Below are 14,664 nucleotides of genomic sequence, written 5' to 3' on the forward strand. Positions count from 1 at the left end.
TAGGTAGAGTGGACCCCAAGAGCTGCTCAGTTTGCTTTGGTAGTGTTCCTTCCTAGCTGTGAGAGCTGACGATCTAGTCCCTTGCCATCCCACTCACCAAAGCTGGAAGACAAGACGACCACAGTTCCGTAAGAGGCAAAAGGGTAACTCAGTTTTCTGAGGGGTGCCACCCATGGTTATCCAAGTAACACGGGGGGTACAGCCACAGCATCAGCCTGCACGGGGCTACGCACACACATACATCCACTCCATGTGGGGACAGGTTTCAGTTTCTGCAGAAAGGCTATAGTGAAGTAAGTCCAAATAACATACTGAGCCTCTTCCCAAACTTCTGAGGGTGGCTCAGCTGTAGAAATAGCAAATGGAAATATTCTTTTTATCCTTGTGAATAACTACTGTGTAGTTATTCTGAATAATATATTCTGAATAATATTCTGAGCCTGAAAACTGCTCAGACATCCAGTAGGCGAGCAACATTTCATCTCATTTAAAGACTGCATCAGTTCTCAAAGTGACGATTTCCATTCCTAGTTCCTTCACAGTTTCCCTATGTACACGTCTCCAAGGCTGCCCAAAAACAGGTAACAGTGCAAAGCCAGCGGGCAGAGAAAAGCAGCTAAGGCTGTAGGTTCTCTGTCTCCTTCACTTTGTCAAGCTCTCTGCATGCACAGAACCTGCTGAAAAACAACACCCACCCTACCTCAAACAAATGTATTTCTGTATTTTCTTTATATATATATATATATATATGGCAAAGTCACATGCTGCGGCATAATGAAACAGCTTAGCCCATTCCTATTATTGTAACTGTAACAAATGTGCCCATTTTTTACTCTTTCCTCTTCAAAATTTTGAAATTAAAATATTTATTTTCTGGAGAGATTTTGAAAAAGCCTTAAAATGTGGGGGGGGGGGTTGTCCAACTTAAATGGTCATTTCAGTTATCTTAATTCAGGCCTTGGTACTTCAAAAACACTCTGTGTTATCTGTAGTACTGCAGGGCTTTTTCTCTTTTCCACCACTCAGCCCCATGTTGCTCCCTTAGTACACTGGAAAGATAAAGAGAAGGTAAAATAAAAGGCAAGAATGTGCAGAGAAAACCATTTTTGGGCTCTCTGCTTTCCGCACCTAGAACTCACAGCATCTGGTTGCTCCTCACACTGTTCTGCCTCATGCTTCTTCTCCTCAGTGGCCACCAGAAGATAATTTCCAAACACTTAATTACCACCCTCTAAACCAGATCTTGGCATTCAGGGGAAACACAACCTGTTCCTTTGTGGACTATAAGTGACGCAGGGCAGCATGAGAGCAAGGTCACGCCACCACTCACAGCCAAACATCCCAGCCCTTCCTTTGCTATTTCTCCTCTCTGTTTCCATCCCTTGCCAGAGGAGCACCCTGAGCTGACTTGGCCACTGGTCTGTCTCAGGCTAAGCTCATGTCCTGCAATTAATGCCCGCAGATGAGAAGAGTTACTGGGAGAAGGTGACAAAAGGCTGACGTAGCTCTGAGCTCACAGAGGGCCACAGCACTGTATTCTCACCTGCAGCTGGTGCTGTCCCGGCTTTACCTCCTGGCTCACTGCAACATCCCTCACAGGCTTCTACCAAAGGTATTAAAACAACTATACTGTTTGCATTTAAAAAAAACAACAACCTGCAGTCAGTTTATCTCAGATTCTTCACAAGATGTTTACTCAGCACTTTGCTTTTGAATCCTAGCACTCAGAAAGAATTGTTAAGACAAGGCTTTTAGTGACGATTGTTGTGCTGTGCAATTTTACAAACAATAACATGAATGAAGTACCTCTTCCTCTGTATGTGAGAATTCTTGCCATCCTTTCTCTGAACAATTCTAATCTTGAAGTGACAAAGTGGAGGATGTCAGGAAAGTAACCACCGGTAGCAAGTGCTTCTCACATCGACCAGCTCCGGTTCCTGCTTCCAGAGCAGCACGCATCCTCTTGGCTCAAGGAACAGGTCTGGCTTTCCATCGTTTTCACAGCACTTCTGCCTCTGTACCTCCTTTTGTCCTCGGTCCTTTCTTGCTCACTTCTGTACTGACAGCCCTGAATTAGTCCTGAGCAGAGCGTTCAGACAGCACAGCCCAAGTCTGAACCCATCATGCCACCCAGAATGTCCTACCACGTCCCCGAGCACTGCAGGAGCCCAGGAAACTGCCCTGCAAAACCACCCAAACATCTCCATTCTTCTCTGACAACTTCTGCAGGACTGACACTGACAGAACGCTGCAAAAGTGAGGTAAAAAATAAATAATACAGAATGTCAAATAACATAAGAGACACTGCACAGACTAAAACATTCCCATTCAGATATATTTCTCTAAAAAGTGATTTTTCTGATTACTCCAGAGCCACCTCAGAAGCTGTAGGCTGCCACCTTGCAGTGTTAGGGAAAATAGACACAGCTTGGCACACAACACTGTGCATGCCAGCTAAAACCCAGCCAGAAGACAGCAAAAGCACAATAATCTACAATAAACACCCAATTATCACCACTGATCCTGAAGCGTCACTGTTACAGGCAGTGAGCCCACAACTGGAAGCAAGTTAGCTGCACCAATCCTTCAGCACCTGGTCTGAGCCTACACTGGAGAGAAATGGGGAGGAACATATCGCTGGAAGAGCGATCACCTTCTGCACAGGACACAGACCTGTCGGAGCGGGCCCGTCGGAGGCCACGGAGCTGGTCAGAGGGCTGGAGCCCCTCTGCTGTGGGGACAGGCTGGGAGAGCTGGGGCTGTGCAGCCTGGGGAGGAGAAGGCTGCGGGGAGACCTTAGAGCAGCTCCCAGTGCCTGGAGGGGCCGACAGGAAAGCTGGGGAGGGGCTTTGGGCAAGGGCAGGGAGTGGTGGGACAGGGGGGAATGGCTTGAAGCTGAGAGAGGGGAGATTTAGGTTGGACATGAGGAAGAAACCCTTCCCCGTGAGGGCGGCGAGGCGCTGGCCCAGGCTGCCCAGAGCAGCTGTGGGTGCCCCATCCCGGGCAGGGCTCAAGGCCAGGCTGGACGGGGCTGGGAGCAGCCTGGGCTGGGGGGAGGGGGCCCTGCCCCTGGCAGGGGGTGGGACCGGGTGGTCTGTGAGGTCCCTCCCAGCCCAAACCCTTCTGTGATTCTGCAAACATGGGCTCATGGTGAGGCCCAGCCCTGTGATCTCGGTTCGAGCAACATCCTCTTGGCAGGGGAAACCAGAGTCAGTGTGATGATACACAGCCCTTGCCAGGAAAATAGTAATGTACCTGAGAATAACACATTTAATTGTTAAAAATAAAAAAGCCTAAACCTACAGAAGTGTTAGCTGGGAACCACCATGTAACCACTTTGCAGAGGCACTGGCACAACAGAAAGGCATTAGGCTGACTTTTGCAAAGATTTGGGAAGCTTCTGAGTTTATTACCACATTTGCACACGGATATTTCTATATATTTGAGAAGATGCACAGACCTGCACTGCATTATTACTTGTATTGGACTTGCAAATCTCCATGTATGCCTGCATTGTTATCCACATTTCAGTGTTCTGATTGTTAAAATATGACGTGCGACTAAAGACAACACTGCAACGTGACCTAGCCATGCTTCATAGAACCACAGAAACATTTAGGTTGGAAAAGACCTTTAAGATCAAGCCCAACTATAAAGCTAGGACTACAAAGTCCACCACTAAACCATACCTCTAAGCACTGCTATCAGACTGTTAATAAAATGGAATGTGTTGCTATTAGCTGGACTTTAATTAGAACAAATGAGTTAAGGGTTAATTCAGGTTATAAGCATGTTGTATGTCCTGCTAAGCACTTCCTTTGGTATGGCAAATGGTTTTGTTTAGAAAGAAACTTCACCAAGCAAGCCCTCCACAAGATAGAAAAGTTGATAGGAAGATGTCACAAGCAATGAGCTCAGCAAAACTAGGGGAAAGGTAACTCTGGCAGGGGGAGAGCAGGACCACCAACCCATTGACCGCTGACTCCAGAAACCCACCGACCACAAAAGAAGCCGAGATTGAGTGTGCAGACTAATTAACACAGGAAGCAAGGGAATTGCTTAAGAAATAGGAAACTGAGGGCAAAGTAATGAGAGTTGTGTAACTTGCAACCAATGTAGAAACAGTGTAAGGTTTTGGCAATCAAGGGGCTGGCTAGGCATTTGAGGGTTACCCCCTAGCTCCCTACTTTGCAACTGGAATACCTCGATTCAGTGCATTAATTGGTGTTGTGCACCAGGCAGTGAGCCCACTACAGAGCAACGGCACCACACCTATGTGTATTTTGAACCCCCCCATGGACGGTGCCTGCACCCCGTCCCCGGGCAGCCTGTGCCAGCGCTTGGCCACCCTGTCGGGGAAGACATTTCTCCCAGTGCCCACCCTGAACCTCCCCTGGTGCGGCTGGAGGCCGTTCCCTCCTGTCCTGCCGCTGGTTCCTTGGGAGCAGAGACCGACCCCCCTCGCTGCAGCCTCCTGCCAGGCAGCTGTAGGGAGCCAGAAGGGCCCCCCTGAGCCCCCTTTTCTCCGGGCTGAGCCCCCCCAGCTCCCCCCGCCCCCCCAGAGCTGTGCCGCAGCCCCTTCCCCAGCCCCTGCCCGGCTCTGGACACGCTCCAGCCCCTCCGGGTCTGCCTGGGGGTGAGGGGCCCAACGCTGAGCCCAGGGCTCGAGGGGCGGCCGCACCAGGGCCCGGCACAGGGGGACGGGCACTGCCTGGCCCTGCTGGCCGCGCTGCTGCTGACACCGGCCACGCTGCAGGGCCCTGCGCCGCCCCGCACGGTGCCGCGCTGCCCGGGGCGCATCCATGCCCTGCAGGCCGCGGCCACGCCCCCACCCCCCTCAGGGGCGGCCGCGCGGGAATAACGCGGTTCCCCCCCGGCCCCCGCGGTTTTCCCTCTGGGCGGCGGCAGCGCCCGCCGTTCCCTCACAGCCACCGGCGCCCACCGGCTCCAACCGGCCGCGACCGGCTCGGAGCCGCGCGCCGGCCGGGAGCGTCACTGCTGTGCGCCGCCGCGTGACGTCAGAGGCGCGCCGGGCCGGCGGGCGTTGCTATGGAGGCGGGGGGCGCCGGGGAGGAGGAGGAGGAGGCGGCGGCGGCGGACGAGTGGCTGCTGCAGTCCCTGCGCCTGTGAGGGAGCCCCGGCCCCCCTGCTCCGGCCCCCCGCCCCCCGGTCCCCGCCCCGCCAACCTCCCTCGTTCCTTGTCCCGCAGGTACGGGGACCTGCACACCTTCGAGCTCCAGGCGCCCACCCGCCTTATTGAATGGGCCCGGGGGAACCGTGAGTGCGGGGCGGGCGGCACCGGGCCCGGCGGTGCTGAGGGCGGCGAGGGGTCGGGCCGGGGCACCGGGGAGGGAAGAGGGGCAAGGGGCTGGGGCGGGCTGGGCCCAGCCGTGGGGAGGAGGCAGGCCGGGGGCCGGGCCAGGCCGGGGGGGCAGGGTTAGGGCCCGGGCCCCAGAAGCGGGGTCGAGAAGCGGGGGCTGCACTGGGGTTCAGCCTGGGCTGGAGCTCTGGGTCTGTTCCAAAGTTCGGGGTGGGCTGTACGATAAAGAAGGGAGATTTAGGTTGGACATGAGGAAGAAACCCTTCCCCATGAGGGCGGCGAGGCGCTGGCCCAGGCTGCCCAGAGCAGCTGTGGGTGCCCCATCCCTGGCAGGGCTCAAGGCCAGGCTGGACGGGGCTGGGAGCAGCCTGGGCTGGGGGGAGGGGGCCCTGCCCCTGGCGGGGGGTGGGACTGGCTGGTCTTGAAGGTCCCTTCCAGCCCAAACTCTCTGATTCTGTAACTCCAGAGTCTGTCTGAGGGAGGGGGCCAGGTCTGGAGGGGGGGAGGGTATCTCATCATGTCCCTGGTTCTTCATGCCCACCCCCAAGGTGTCTGTGTAGCTGGGTATGGACAGTCTGGTGGGAACGAGATCCTGCAGCTGCTCCCACCGCCAACACTGCAGGCGAAGGAGACCCAGGTGGGTGTTGCAGCCAGGGTGGCACCAGACCTCTCTGTCCTCCTTGACCTGGTGTCTTTAGAGACCAAGCTACAGTTGTGCTGGGCTTCACAAACTGTTTCTGGTTTCTGTTGCTCTGACAAGGGCTTGGCCAGGTTTTGAGCAGCTTTGGTTGAAAGGTAAGGCACATAAGTCACCTGGCTGCTGTCCAGATAAAGCAGTACAGGTTGGGCAGTCCAGTCATGTAATTCTGCTGCGCTGCAGGCAGATTGTGCTGTGAAAACTTCATCTCCAAATGTGTGAATGAAAGCATTTTGTGTGGAAGTAGGACAGATGAGGACACAAAGGCAAATGAAGAAGGGACTTGCTGAGGCACCCGAGCCTGGGGGACCATGCTGCTGACCAGTGAGGTTGGCCCTTGGGTGGGTGACCTCTACACTAAAGCAGAAGGTGTTGTTTAGTCACTGGGTGAGCAGAAAGCTCCTGAGCCAGACATGCACAGATGGCAACAAACCCAGGCAGAGCTCTTGGCAGGAGCTTTCCCCAGTGTTTGGTTTTTTTTTCTCCCCCTCTAACTATTTTGGGATCCTTCAATCCTATCCACTTCTGTTGAAATAGGCATTACTGGACAGGCAAAGCTTTACCAAGTGAGAGTGTGCCTTGTGTGTCTGTCTTTTTTTCATGGTAACCAACCACACCAAGTTCTGCACCATTAAGTGTGAAGAAATGACTTTGCCCCTGATTTCTAGGGCCTGTGTCCAGAGAGAGATTTCAAGGTGGAATGTGGTGGATTTTCAAACCGCCCAGTGTACAGCCTGAAGTTCGTGCCAGACACCAGGTACGGCCATAACATGGTCCTTCCAGGGCATATTGGAGATGGTGAAGGGGCTTGTCCCCTGAGAGAGAGCTCCTTTTGCTTGCCTTTTCCCAACGCAGCTGCTCAATCCTGCCAGCTCCGAGAGCAGCATTAGTCTGGGTGAGGAACTGCTGGCCAGTGACGTGTAGTGGTCCTCCCAGAACTCTGTCTGGGTGTTTGGAGAGGAGCCATCTATCAGCAAAACAGAACGCACCCCGCTGCTGCAGTACTGAAAGCCACAGTGGTGCGCCTTGTGGGGTAGATGGCAGGGAAACTGAAGCTGCTGCTGGATACCTTGAATCCTCAGCTTCTTCTAGAAGCAAGCTGCAGGGGCTGGTGACGTAGATGCTGGCTCACCAGGGATCCCTCCCTGCTCCACTTCTGAGCAATGAGGGCATGTGTAGTTTTCTTGCTCTGCTTTTTCCATCCCTTCTGCATTTGGCACTGCGTGGAGGTGCTCAGCAGATCAGGATACTAGTGGCTGTTGCCACCTCTCTGTTAGTCCCTGCACATGCAAGTTTGAAGGGGTTTTGCCTGCTGTGGATTGTAGACCAAGCAAATACGCTTCCTCTGACTGGTTCATTTCACTCCTCCAGTGCTCTCCTCCTACACAAGCCCCTGTTGCTACTTTGGCGCTCTTTGTGCTGTTCTTAGTCTAGTGCTTTCGGAAAGTGTGCTAATTAAATACCATTGCCTGGGACTGTGTTTGCATGGGCTGAGTAAAGCACCCTGGCATGAGGAGTTCTGGGATCACGGTCCTTAAGGTCTCTTCTGGGCTGTGAGCAGAGGCAGGAGCTCCTGAGCACAGAAGGAACAGCAGACCAGTTTGTCCCAGGCCAGAGAAAAAAGGCTGTTCTCTGCTCATGAAGAGTTTTGTGGGGTTCTTTTTGTTTCCTCAGCTTGCTGGTGACGAGTGGCCCACCAGACAGCTCCCTCCAGGTATGGCAGGTGTCAGCAGAGGACTCTGGTAAGGGAACATGTTTCTGAGCTTGAGTAGTTTCTCAATGTGCTCTTTGCATCAAGCACCTCTAGCTTCCCCTTCTTCCTGGATGTAAAATGAGGAGAGGAGTGCCAGTCCCGTTTACTGACATCCTGAGTGACTGCCCTTGTGTGGCAGGGGCTGGAGAAGGGCATGAGACAAAGGGTCTACACAGAGTCTGGTGGCTTGGAAAGATGTGGACTTGACAGCACAAACCTCGTAAGGGAATTAAGTAGGTTTAGGCCTGTCATGGTGTTTTTCCACTTATTTGTGAGCTCTTAGTTATGCAAACAAAATCCCTAACCATCCAGTTGGCACAATGTTCCCTTAGTATCTCCAAGGGTTAGAAATAAAATAGCTCCATACGTCACCATGTATGGATATACCATGAACCACCTCACTTCTCCAAGCCTATGTCTGCTTGCTTCTAGAAAAGGATTGCCGTTGCTTCATCTACTAATTGTGAAATACTTTGAAACCACCAGAAAGGAAGTGCAAAATGTTATTAGAAGTTTTCTTATTCTTCATTGAAAATAAACATCTTGATTCACAACTTTCCATGCATTTTGCTAGATTTTAAACAGCTTGTTGTCAGTCCTGGCTGGATGTGCTAGAAACAGTGGGTTTATTCCGGAGAAGGGGTTAGTCATAATTGGATTTCTTACTGGTTTAGTAGGTCGCTTTTAGCTTTGCGAGGAGTCTTTGTGAAACAGCTTAGTCTTGTGGATTACTTGACTCCTGATGTGTTTTACAGCGCTTACATCTCTTTCAAATAGATGTTATTAAATCTGTAAGCACCATACCTACAGAAAATAGCACTGGACAACCTTGGGCTAAAATTGCAACCATTTCGGCCAGAGCCCCGTGGGTCCTTCACGGCTCAAGACTCAACAGCGTCCAAATTACAGAGGTTGAATCAAGGAAAAATGTCTACATGGCAGGTATTTAAACCAAGTCTAATATCTGATTTTTGAAAAGTTAGGGTTTGGGTAAAGCAAGGGTAACTGCTCCGGTGGCAAACGTTTCGCTGGGTGGGTACTTTCAGACACGTGACAAAGGGTACAAAGATATTTGCAGAAAGTACATTGTCTTGAGGAAGAAGGCTACAATGCTTCTGTCAATCTCCACTACTCCCATGACAGTGACTTCTGAGGCTTCTGCCCCAGATCTGGGCCCTACCAGAGCACCGCAGGTGGTTTCAGTGCCAAGAACTGGGTTAGCAGAGGGCTGCTGTGTATGTTGTCCCAAACAGGGGAGGTGCAGAGTCACATCACTTGGGGCTGTTGAAATCTGGCATCGATTTGTTACTGAGCAAACTCTATGTTACTCTGCAATCTGTTTGTGTGGGTGGGAGGAGGGATCATGCCAGCCTTGTTAAACCAGCCCTGCCTGACCTCGAGGTGGTTAATCCAGATCTGGTTTATTGGGGGTCCTTGAAGACATCTGCCTTCACCTCCACAGTAAGGCTCGGTGCCCACACATCTCATCCTTTGGTGAGAACAATGTCTGTGTATGTGTCCAGTGGCTGTAATGCAGCGCGCTGAGCAAAAGGAAGGTCTGTTTGTCACTGCTGTGCTGTGTCCCTGTGCTGCAGGGACTCTCGTGACTCCCGCTGCTGAAGGGTAGTGCTGGAGGCATTTGCTCGTCAGAGCTCTGGTCCATGACGGGTCCCGCTCCAACAGAGCTAGTGTTAGTTGCGGGCCTGCCTGTCTCCTCTGCCTGGGTATTAACATCACCTTTGGAGGGGTACAGACTGTGCCTGCTCCGCGTGGATCCTGCGCAGAGACGATTCTCGAGCAGGCAGTTAGTGTCTGCTGCTGGCTCTTTGGAAGAACTACTTAGCATTGCTTGAAAGCCACTTCCAGGAACAAGGCTGGAAATCTGCTTTCTCGGGCAAGATTGCAGCAGAGAAATCAGGGAAATGCTCCTCATGGCATCTGAGATCTGTCTCTCTTTTCTAGCCTCCAGCAACAACGAGGAGCTGGGCGGCCTGGCCTTTCTGGATTGCAACACGTTGCTCCTCTGTTGTGCCAAGGGGCAACTGTGCCTGGCCGACATTCGGCAGCCGCAGAGTCCCTTGGAGGCTGTGTCCGTCCCCTCCGCGCCGTGTGGCGAGCAGTGGTGCATGGGAGTCGGGCGCCAACCTCAAGGCTCTGACTCAAGCTCCCAGCCCGTAGCTTGCCTCTCAAGCGGAGGGCACCTCACCCTAACAGATGTGAGAAAAACCTCCGAGTCCTTGGCCTCAGTAAAGTGCAGAGTTCCCTCTCCCAGCTCAGGTGCGGAGTTCCTCTGTGTCTCCTGGGCTCCTGCGCTGGAAGGCTGCCTTGCTGTTTCAGGTATGTGCTTTGGGCAGAGATCTCCTTTTCTGGATGCTTTTTTGATCTGTATTTCAGATCAAGTGCCCCATTCACCCCACCTTACTTTAAACACCCCTGTGGTTCAGTGCTGCCCCTGGAGCCAGCAGCGGTGCAAGCTAATTTATGCAGCTACCTCTCTCCAACAACTACAGAAGGGGACTGCGTGGGTCCGGGGGGAGTTCCCCCCCTGGAGAACAAAGACCCCAAGCCCTTAGCAAACACTGTCCTGATAGTGCCAGTGACAGCCTGACCGCCACGATACTGTGCTGATAAGACCATCTGGGCAGCAAGTCTGCCTCTTGGCTGGAGCATTGCAAATTCAGACTAGTGAATCTGCAAGCTTTTTGGATCTGGCCTGTGTTCTCCCCAGCAGCTGTTAGCTGAGACAAGCTCCTCGGAGGCTTGGATGCTCTGCCTGTCACAGGTTTTCAGTCTGGGCCTTTGTCCTCATTTCTGTCTCAGTAGCCCTGCTGGGAGGTGAGCAGGAGTCCAGTAGGACTAGAGCAAAGCAATTTACTGCTGCAGTCTCTCTGATTCCCTTTTATTCAAGGTTTTGATGGGACCGTGCACGTGTACAACTCGCAGAGCTGGGACAGCTCTGGCAAGGAAGCAGAACCGATCTTTGTTCACAAAGGCCATGTATTCAGCAGACTGGGCAGCAGCGGAGGTCCTCCCCCGGTCACCGTGCACACTTGGCATCCGCAGAAACCAAGAACTTTACTGTCGGCAGCAAGCGACGGTTCCCTGCACGTCTGGGACTGGGTTGGGGAGTGTGGGTAGGTGATACTTTCGGTGGGGTGGGGGGTGTTTCCTGTGTGTGTTCTGGTTTGCGTAGGCTGCGGGGTGTCTGTTTGCATGCAGATACTGTTTTGAGACAGTTGTAGTGAACAGAAGCAGCTGTAAAACGCTATTTTAATACAATAAAAGTTTTGATTGTGATACTACTTCTCCTGTGTACCATCCTTCAAATGATAGCTGTGACCATGTTAGCAGCCCTGTAGCTCTGGTTGCATCCGCTAGCCGAGAACACCCTGCCATCATTCTCTCATAGACTCGTGTCACGTCTGCACCATACTTTTCAGAAGAAACAGACAAAAAAGCACGAGCATGGTTTGAGGAAATGGGCTATTCTGTGGCTTATTTAACCCGCTGTCTTCCAGGCCCGAGGCACCCAGGGGAAGGCTCTACACCCCACAGGATGCTGGCCTGTCGTCACGTGTGTGTGCCACGAGCAGCGGCCTCTGCTCAGGAAGTTGCAGTGCAAACGCAGCCTGCTCGCAGCCTCAAAAAGGAACAGGAACCACCTTTTTCAGCCCCAGCCTGTTACAAGCTTTGTCCTCCCCCTGTGTAACTGGAGAGCACCCAGCCTAAGAAAAGGCGTTGGTATCTTTTTGGCTCTTTTCCCACCAACTGAAAGTTTAAACTTGATGGAGCTAATGTGATTTCCTGGGCCTGAGGAAGCCAGGCAATGGCTTGCATTGCCTACGCTGCTACCAGGGTGTTACTTGAGGGGGGAAAAAGCTGTCTGCTCCTTATCCTGAACGTGGAAAGCCGCGTTTGGTGGAGCAGCTGGGGAAGGGAGTCAAGAGCCGTGGCAGAGGCTGGTAGCGGGGCAAGGGAGGGATGCAGGCAGGGGGTGCTCACCGGCAAAGCGGGGGACCCTGGCTTGCTCTGGCACTGGGGGTTGCGTGCGCAGCAGCCAGCCTCCATCCTGCGGTGCAAATGCTCGCGTGGGACCCGCCAGGCTGCCCCCGCTCCCTTCTGCATCCCAGCACCCCACGGTCACTGTCCCCTCGTGCTTCTAAGTGCTTTTTCAAGGTTATTTCGGGAACTGCTGCTCTGCTTCCCTCCAAGAAGGGGTGCAAAGGGCTCCCCGCTTCTCTGGGTGTAAGCTGGGGTGGAGGACGGGCGCGACGGGTGCTGGCGCAGGGTGAGTTGGGGTGAAGGTTGTGTTTGAAGCGGCTGGGGAAACCTTGGCGCTGGGAATGCGGCGTACGGAACTGCGCTGTGTCATGGCAACAGCTGTCTGCCTGCGGGTGCTAGAGCTGAAACCTCCTCCCATCCACGCAGGAGCAGGGGGAGCTCCCTGCTGCTCACCTCGCAGCTTTCCTCCCAGCACAAGCCATGTGGGCTCTTGCCCCCGTACCCAAAACTATCCCTGCCTATGTGGCAGGGTGCGGAGGGGAGCGTCTCCTGCCAGAGGCTGGTGGGGGTTGATGCTTTGTTACCCACCGAAGCCGAAGCCGTAGGTCTGTGTCGCCACCGGCAGTTGACGTACCAGCGAAGGAAAAATCTGTTCGATCCTAGGAGGAGCTGAGCACTCCTGCAGGAACACCTGGTCTTCTTTTCCACCCCTGGAGGGTCCCCAGCAAAGCAAGTCCAGCTGTGCCAACGTCAAACTGATGTGACTGGGTTCCGGCCAGGGGCCTGGGAGGATTTCTGCCCCAGTGAGGGACAGCTAGGAGAGTTCCTGGCCTTCCAGGCTCTCTGCATCTGCCACTGAGCCTGTCCCTGCTGTGGGAGAGCACAGCGTGCCCTTCCCCTGCACTGAGACCTCCAAGTTCACCAGTTTAGGAGGTGGCTTTTTTGACCCAAGGTTGGGACCAGGCACAGTCCCAGGAAGGGTAGTGTGTGGCTGATGGGTACACGGACATGGAGGGTTCCCAGGGCGGGATCCTGAAGCTCAGGGCATTTTTCTCAAGCACCCCAGGGAGCACAAGATTTGGCAAAGTGAGGTGCATGGCTCCACTGCTGGAGCTCCTCTGGGCTCCTCCACAACATGCAGCCTTTAGAGAGAGACACCCACCCGAGCGAGGGTCTGGCCTTGGAGGAGGTGGGCTCTGAGGAGGAGAGAAGACTACTGCAGCCTTCCCAGCAACCAGGCTTCATCTTCCTCACCATCTCCTTCGCAGGGTCGTGGTGGAGGACCTGACAAGCAGAAGCAGCAGAGCTGGGCCTGACCGCCCCAACACCCCATGGTGATGCAGGTAGTGCAGAGAGGACAGGGAAGCAAACTTGCTTGACTTTCCAGGGAACTGGGGCTTAAGCAATAGCACAGTTTGTCCTCATCTAAATTTCTCTCTTCCCCCTTCCTGGCAAAATAACTTAAGCCTTCTTGTCCAGCTTGAACCAGATTTGACAGGGGACTGGAGATGTCCAAAACTCTTAAGTACTTGCAGCTGCTGAGGCAAGGGATTATGCACAGAGGAGGGATGTCCCCTTAGATGTGGCACTGGAGAACTCACACAGGGCGATAAGGGCATTCCTCCCCGAAATGTACCATGTGGACCTTCTAGCGATGCCTGAATATTTGATGAGAGTCTGGCTGTGTGGCTGTGGGAACTTTGGCTTTGCTGGAGCCACATTTGTCCTCGATGGGAAAGGTTGGGATGGTTCCTGCCAGCCCCCAGCGCAAATGCTAACACCCATGAGACGGCCCGACTTAGGGATGGGCTCCTTCCCCAACAGCATCAGCGTGGCAAGGGGCAGCCTGCAGCTGCGTTGGATGCGGATGTGTCCAACCTCTGCTCTCCCTGGGACCACAGAAAGGTTCTCCAGGACCCTTGCCTTTGCTGAGGCAAGCTGGCCACAGAGCCTTCCTCTCTGGTCTAACCCCAGGGCAAGGTATCGCAGCTGGGGAGAGCGAGTGGGCTGGACACGCCGGGCTGGAGAGATGTTTCCCAGCGGGTAGCAGATCCAGAACGGTGCTGTGGATGTTGGCCCGAGCAAGCCGAGCAAGCCATGCTCTGGGTTTCTCCTCCCTTGCCTGGGAGGGGACAAGCCACAGCTCTTCCCTGAGAGGCTGTCCCCCATTTCAGGCTGGGAAATTGGGAGGTTACTTGGCTCACACACACCCATATCCTGGTCCATCCTGCTCCCGGGGGCGATGAGAAGCTCACTGCAGCACCAGCTCCACCCTCCTTGCTGTCCCTCCTGGGATGCCCACCTGCTGCAGCGCCAGGCTTGAGCTGTGGACTTGTGTGGAGATGTGCAGGCATTGCTGCATCCTTCCGAGGAGATGCTTCACTGCTCTCCCTGGCTCCTTCTCACCCCCTTGTTGGGAAGACATGATTTCAAACCAAGTGTGAGCCTGGGTTTTATTCTGCAGTGTGAGGCTGTGTGCTGCAGCAACCAAGGGAGCTACGGTGAAAGGAGGAGCACCCTCTCCTGCGCCCAAACAGAGGTCAGTGGGAGCAGAGGCAAACTTAATGCAACTATTCTGTGTGACACCTGGGGCCGAGAGGTGGTCGATGTTTGCAGTGCGGCTGCCAGCACTGCTTTCAGAGGGTGCCTGCATGTGTTTAAGGACTGGGGACTTCTGCTTCATGGCCTTGTGTTGCTCTCTAAAGCTGCTGGGCTGTATTCTTGGGTGAAGATTGGCACGGGCATGCCTTGCTGGGTTTAACAGGGCAGTACCTGTGTGTGCTTGTGCCCCTGGCAGCTGGACCATCATCTGCTCCTGGAGAGGCTGGGACACCTCCATTTGCACTGAGAACCATCCAAATTGCCCTGTCTCACATGATGATGACACAGGCC

At 53.9% G+C, this 14,664-nt stretch overlaps 1 protein-coding gene and 1 long non-coding RNA gene across 4 annotated transcripts; one reads left to right on the forward strand and one right to left on the reverse strand.

Annotated features, from left to right (window-relative positions):
* Positions 1–638: 638 nt before the first annotated feature.
* LOC129784405 (uncharacterized) lies at positions 639–4,759 on the reverse strand. Its single transcript, XR_008747117.1, has 3 exons — positions 1,807–4,759; positions 1,544–1,603; positions 639–1,049 (listed from the first exon to the last, which is right to left on the reverse strand). It is a non-coding gene; the product is annotated as an uncharacterized LOC129784405 (long non-coding RNA).
* Positions 4,760–4,899: 140 nt separating this feature from the next.
* On the forward strand, positions 4,900–11,072 carry WDR73 (WD repeat domain 73). 3 transcript variants are annotated; one of them, XM_055803238.1, is made up of 8 exons: positions 4,900–5,126; positions 5,210–5,277; positions 5,869–5,957; positions 6,686–6,774; positions 7,692–7,759; positions 8,548–8,712; positions 9,733–10,107; positions 10,679–11,072. In XM_055803238.1, the coding sequence occupies exons 1-8, from the start codon at positions 5,050–5,052 to the stop codon at positions 10,906–10,908; spliced, it is 1,161 nt and encodes a 386-aa protein (XP_055659213.1). In that variant the 5' UTR covers positions 4,900–5,049; the 3' UTR covers positions 10,909–11,072. The 3 variants fall into 3 exon arrangements, with proteins under 3 accessions (XP_055659213.1, XP_055659214.1, XP_055659215.1); XM_055803239.1 differs by having other exon boundaries at positions 7,692–7,731; positions 8,526–8,712; XM_055803240.1 differs by having other exon boundaries at positions 4,988–5,126; positions 7,692–7,731.
* The last annotated feature ends 3,592 nt before the right edge of the window (positions 11,073–14,664 follow it).

The sequence above is a fragment of the Falco peregrinus genome, chromosome 4, assembly GCF_023634155.1.
Source record: "Falco peregrinus isolate bFalPer1 chromosome 4, bFalPer1.pri, whole genome shotgun sequence".
Taxonomy (NCBI): Eukaryota; Metazoa; Chordata; class Aves; order Falconiformes; family Falconidae; genus Falco; species Falco peregrinus.

Bases quoted from the DNA above. Each gene is read 5' to 3' on its own strand.
- WDR73 (XM_055803238.1), top strand. From the start codon at position 5,050: ATGGAGGCGGGGGGCGCCGGGGAGGAGGAGGAGGAGGCGGCGGCGGCG. The intron at 5,278-5,868 runs GTGAGTGCGGGG...CCCACCCCCAAG, and splicing joins TGAATGGGCCCGGGGGAACC to GTGTCTGTGTAGCTGGGTAT. The intron at 6,775-7,691 runs GTACGGCCATAA...TTGTTTCCTCAG, and splicing joins AAGTTCGTGCCAGACACCAG to CTTGCTGGTGACGAGTGGCC.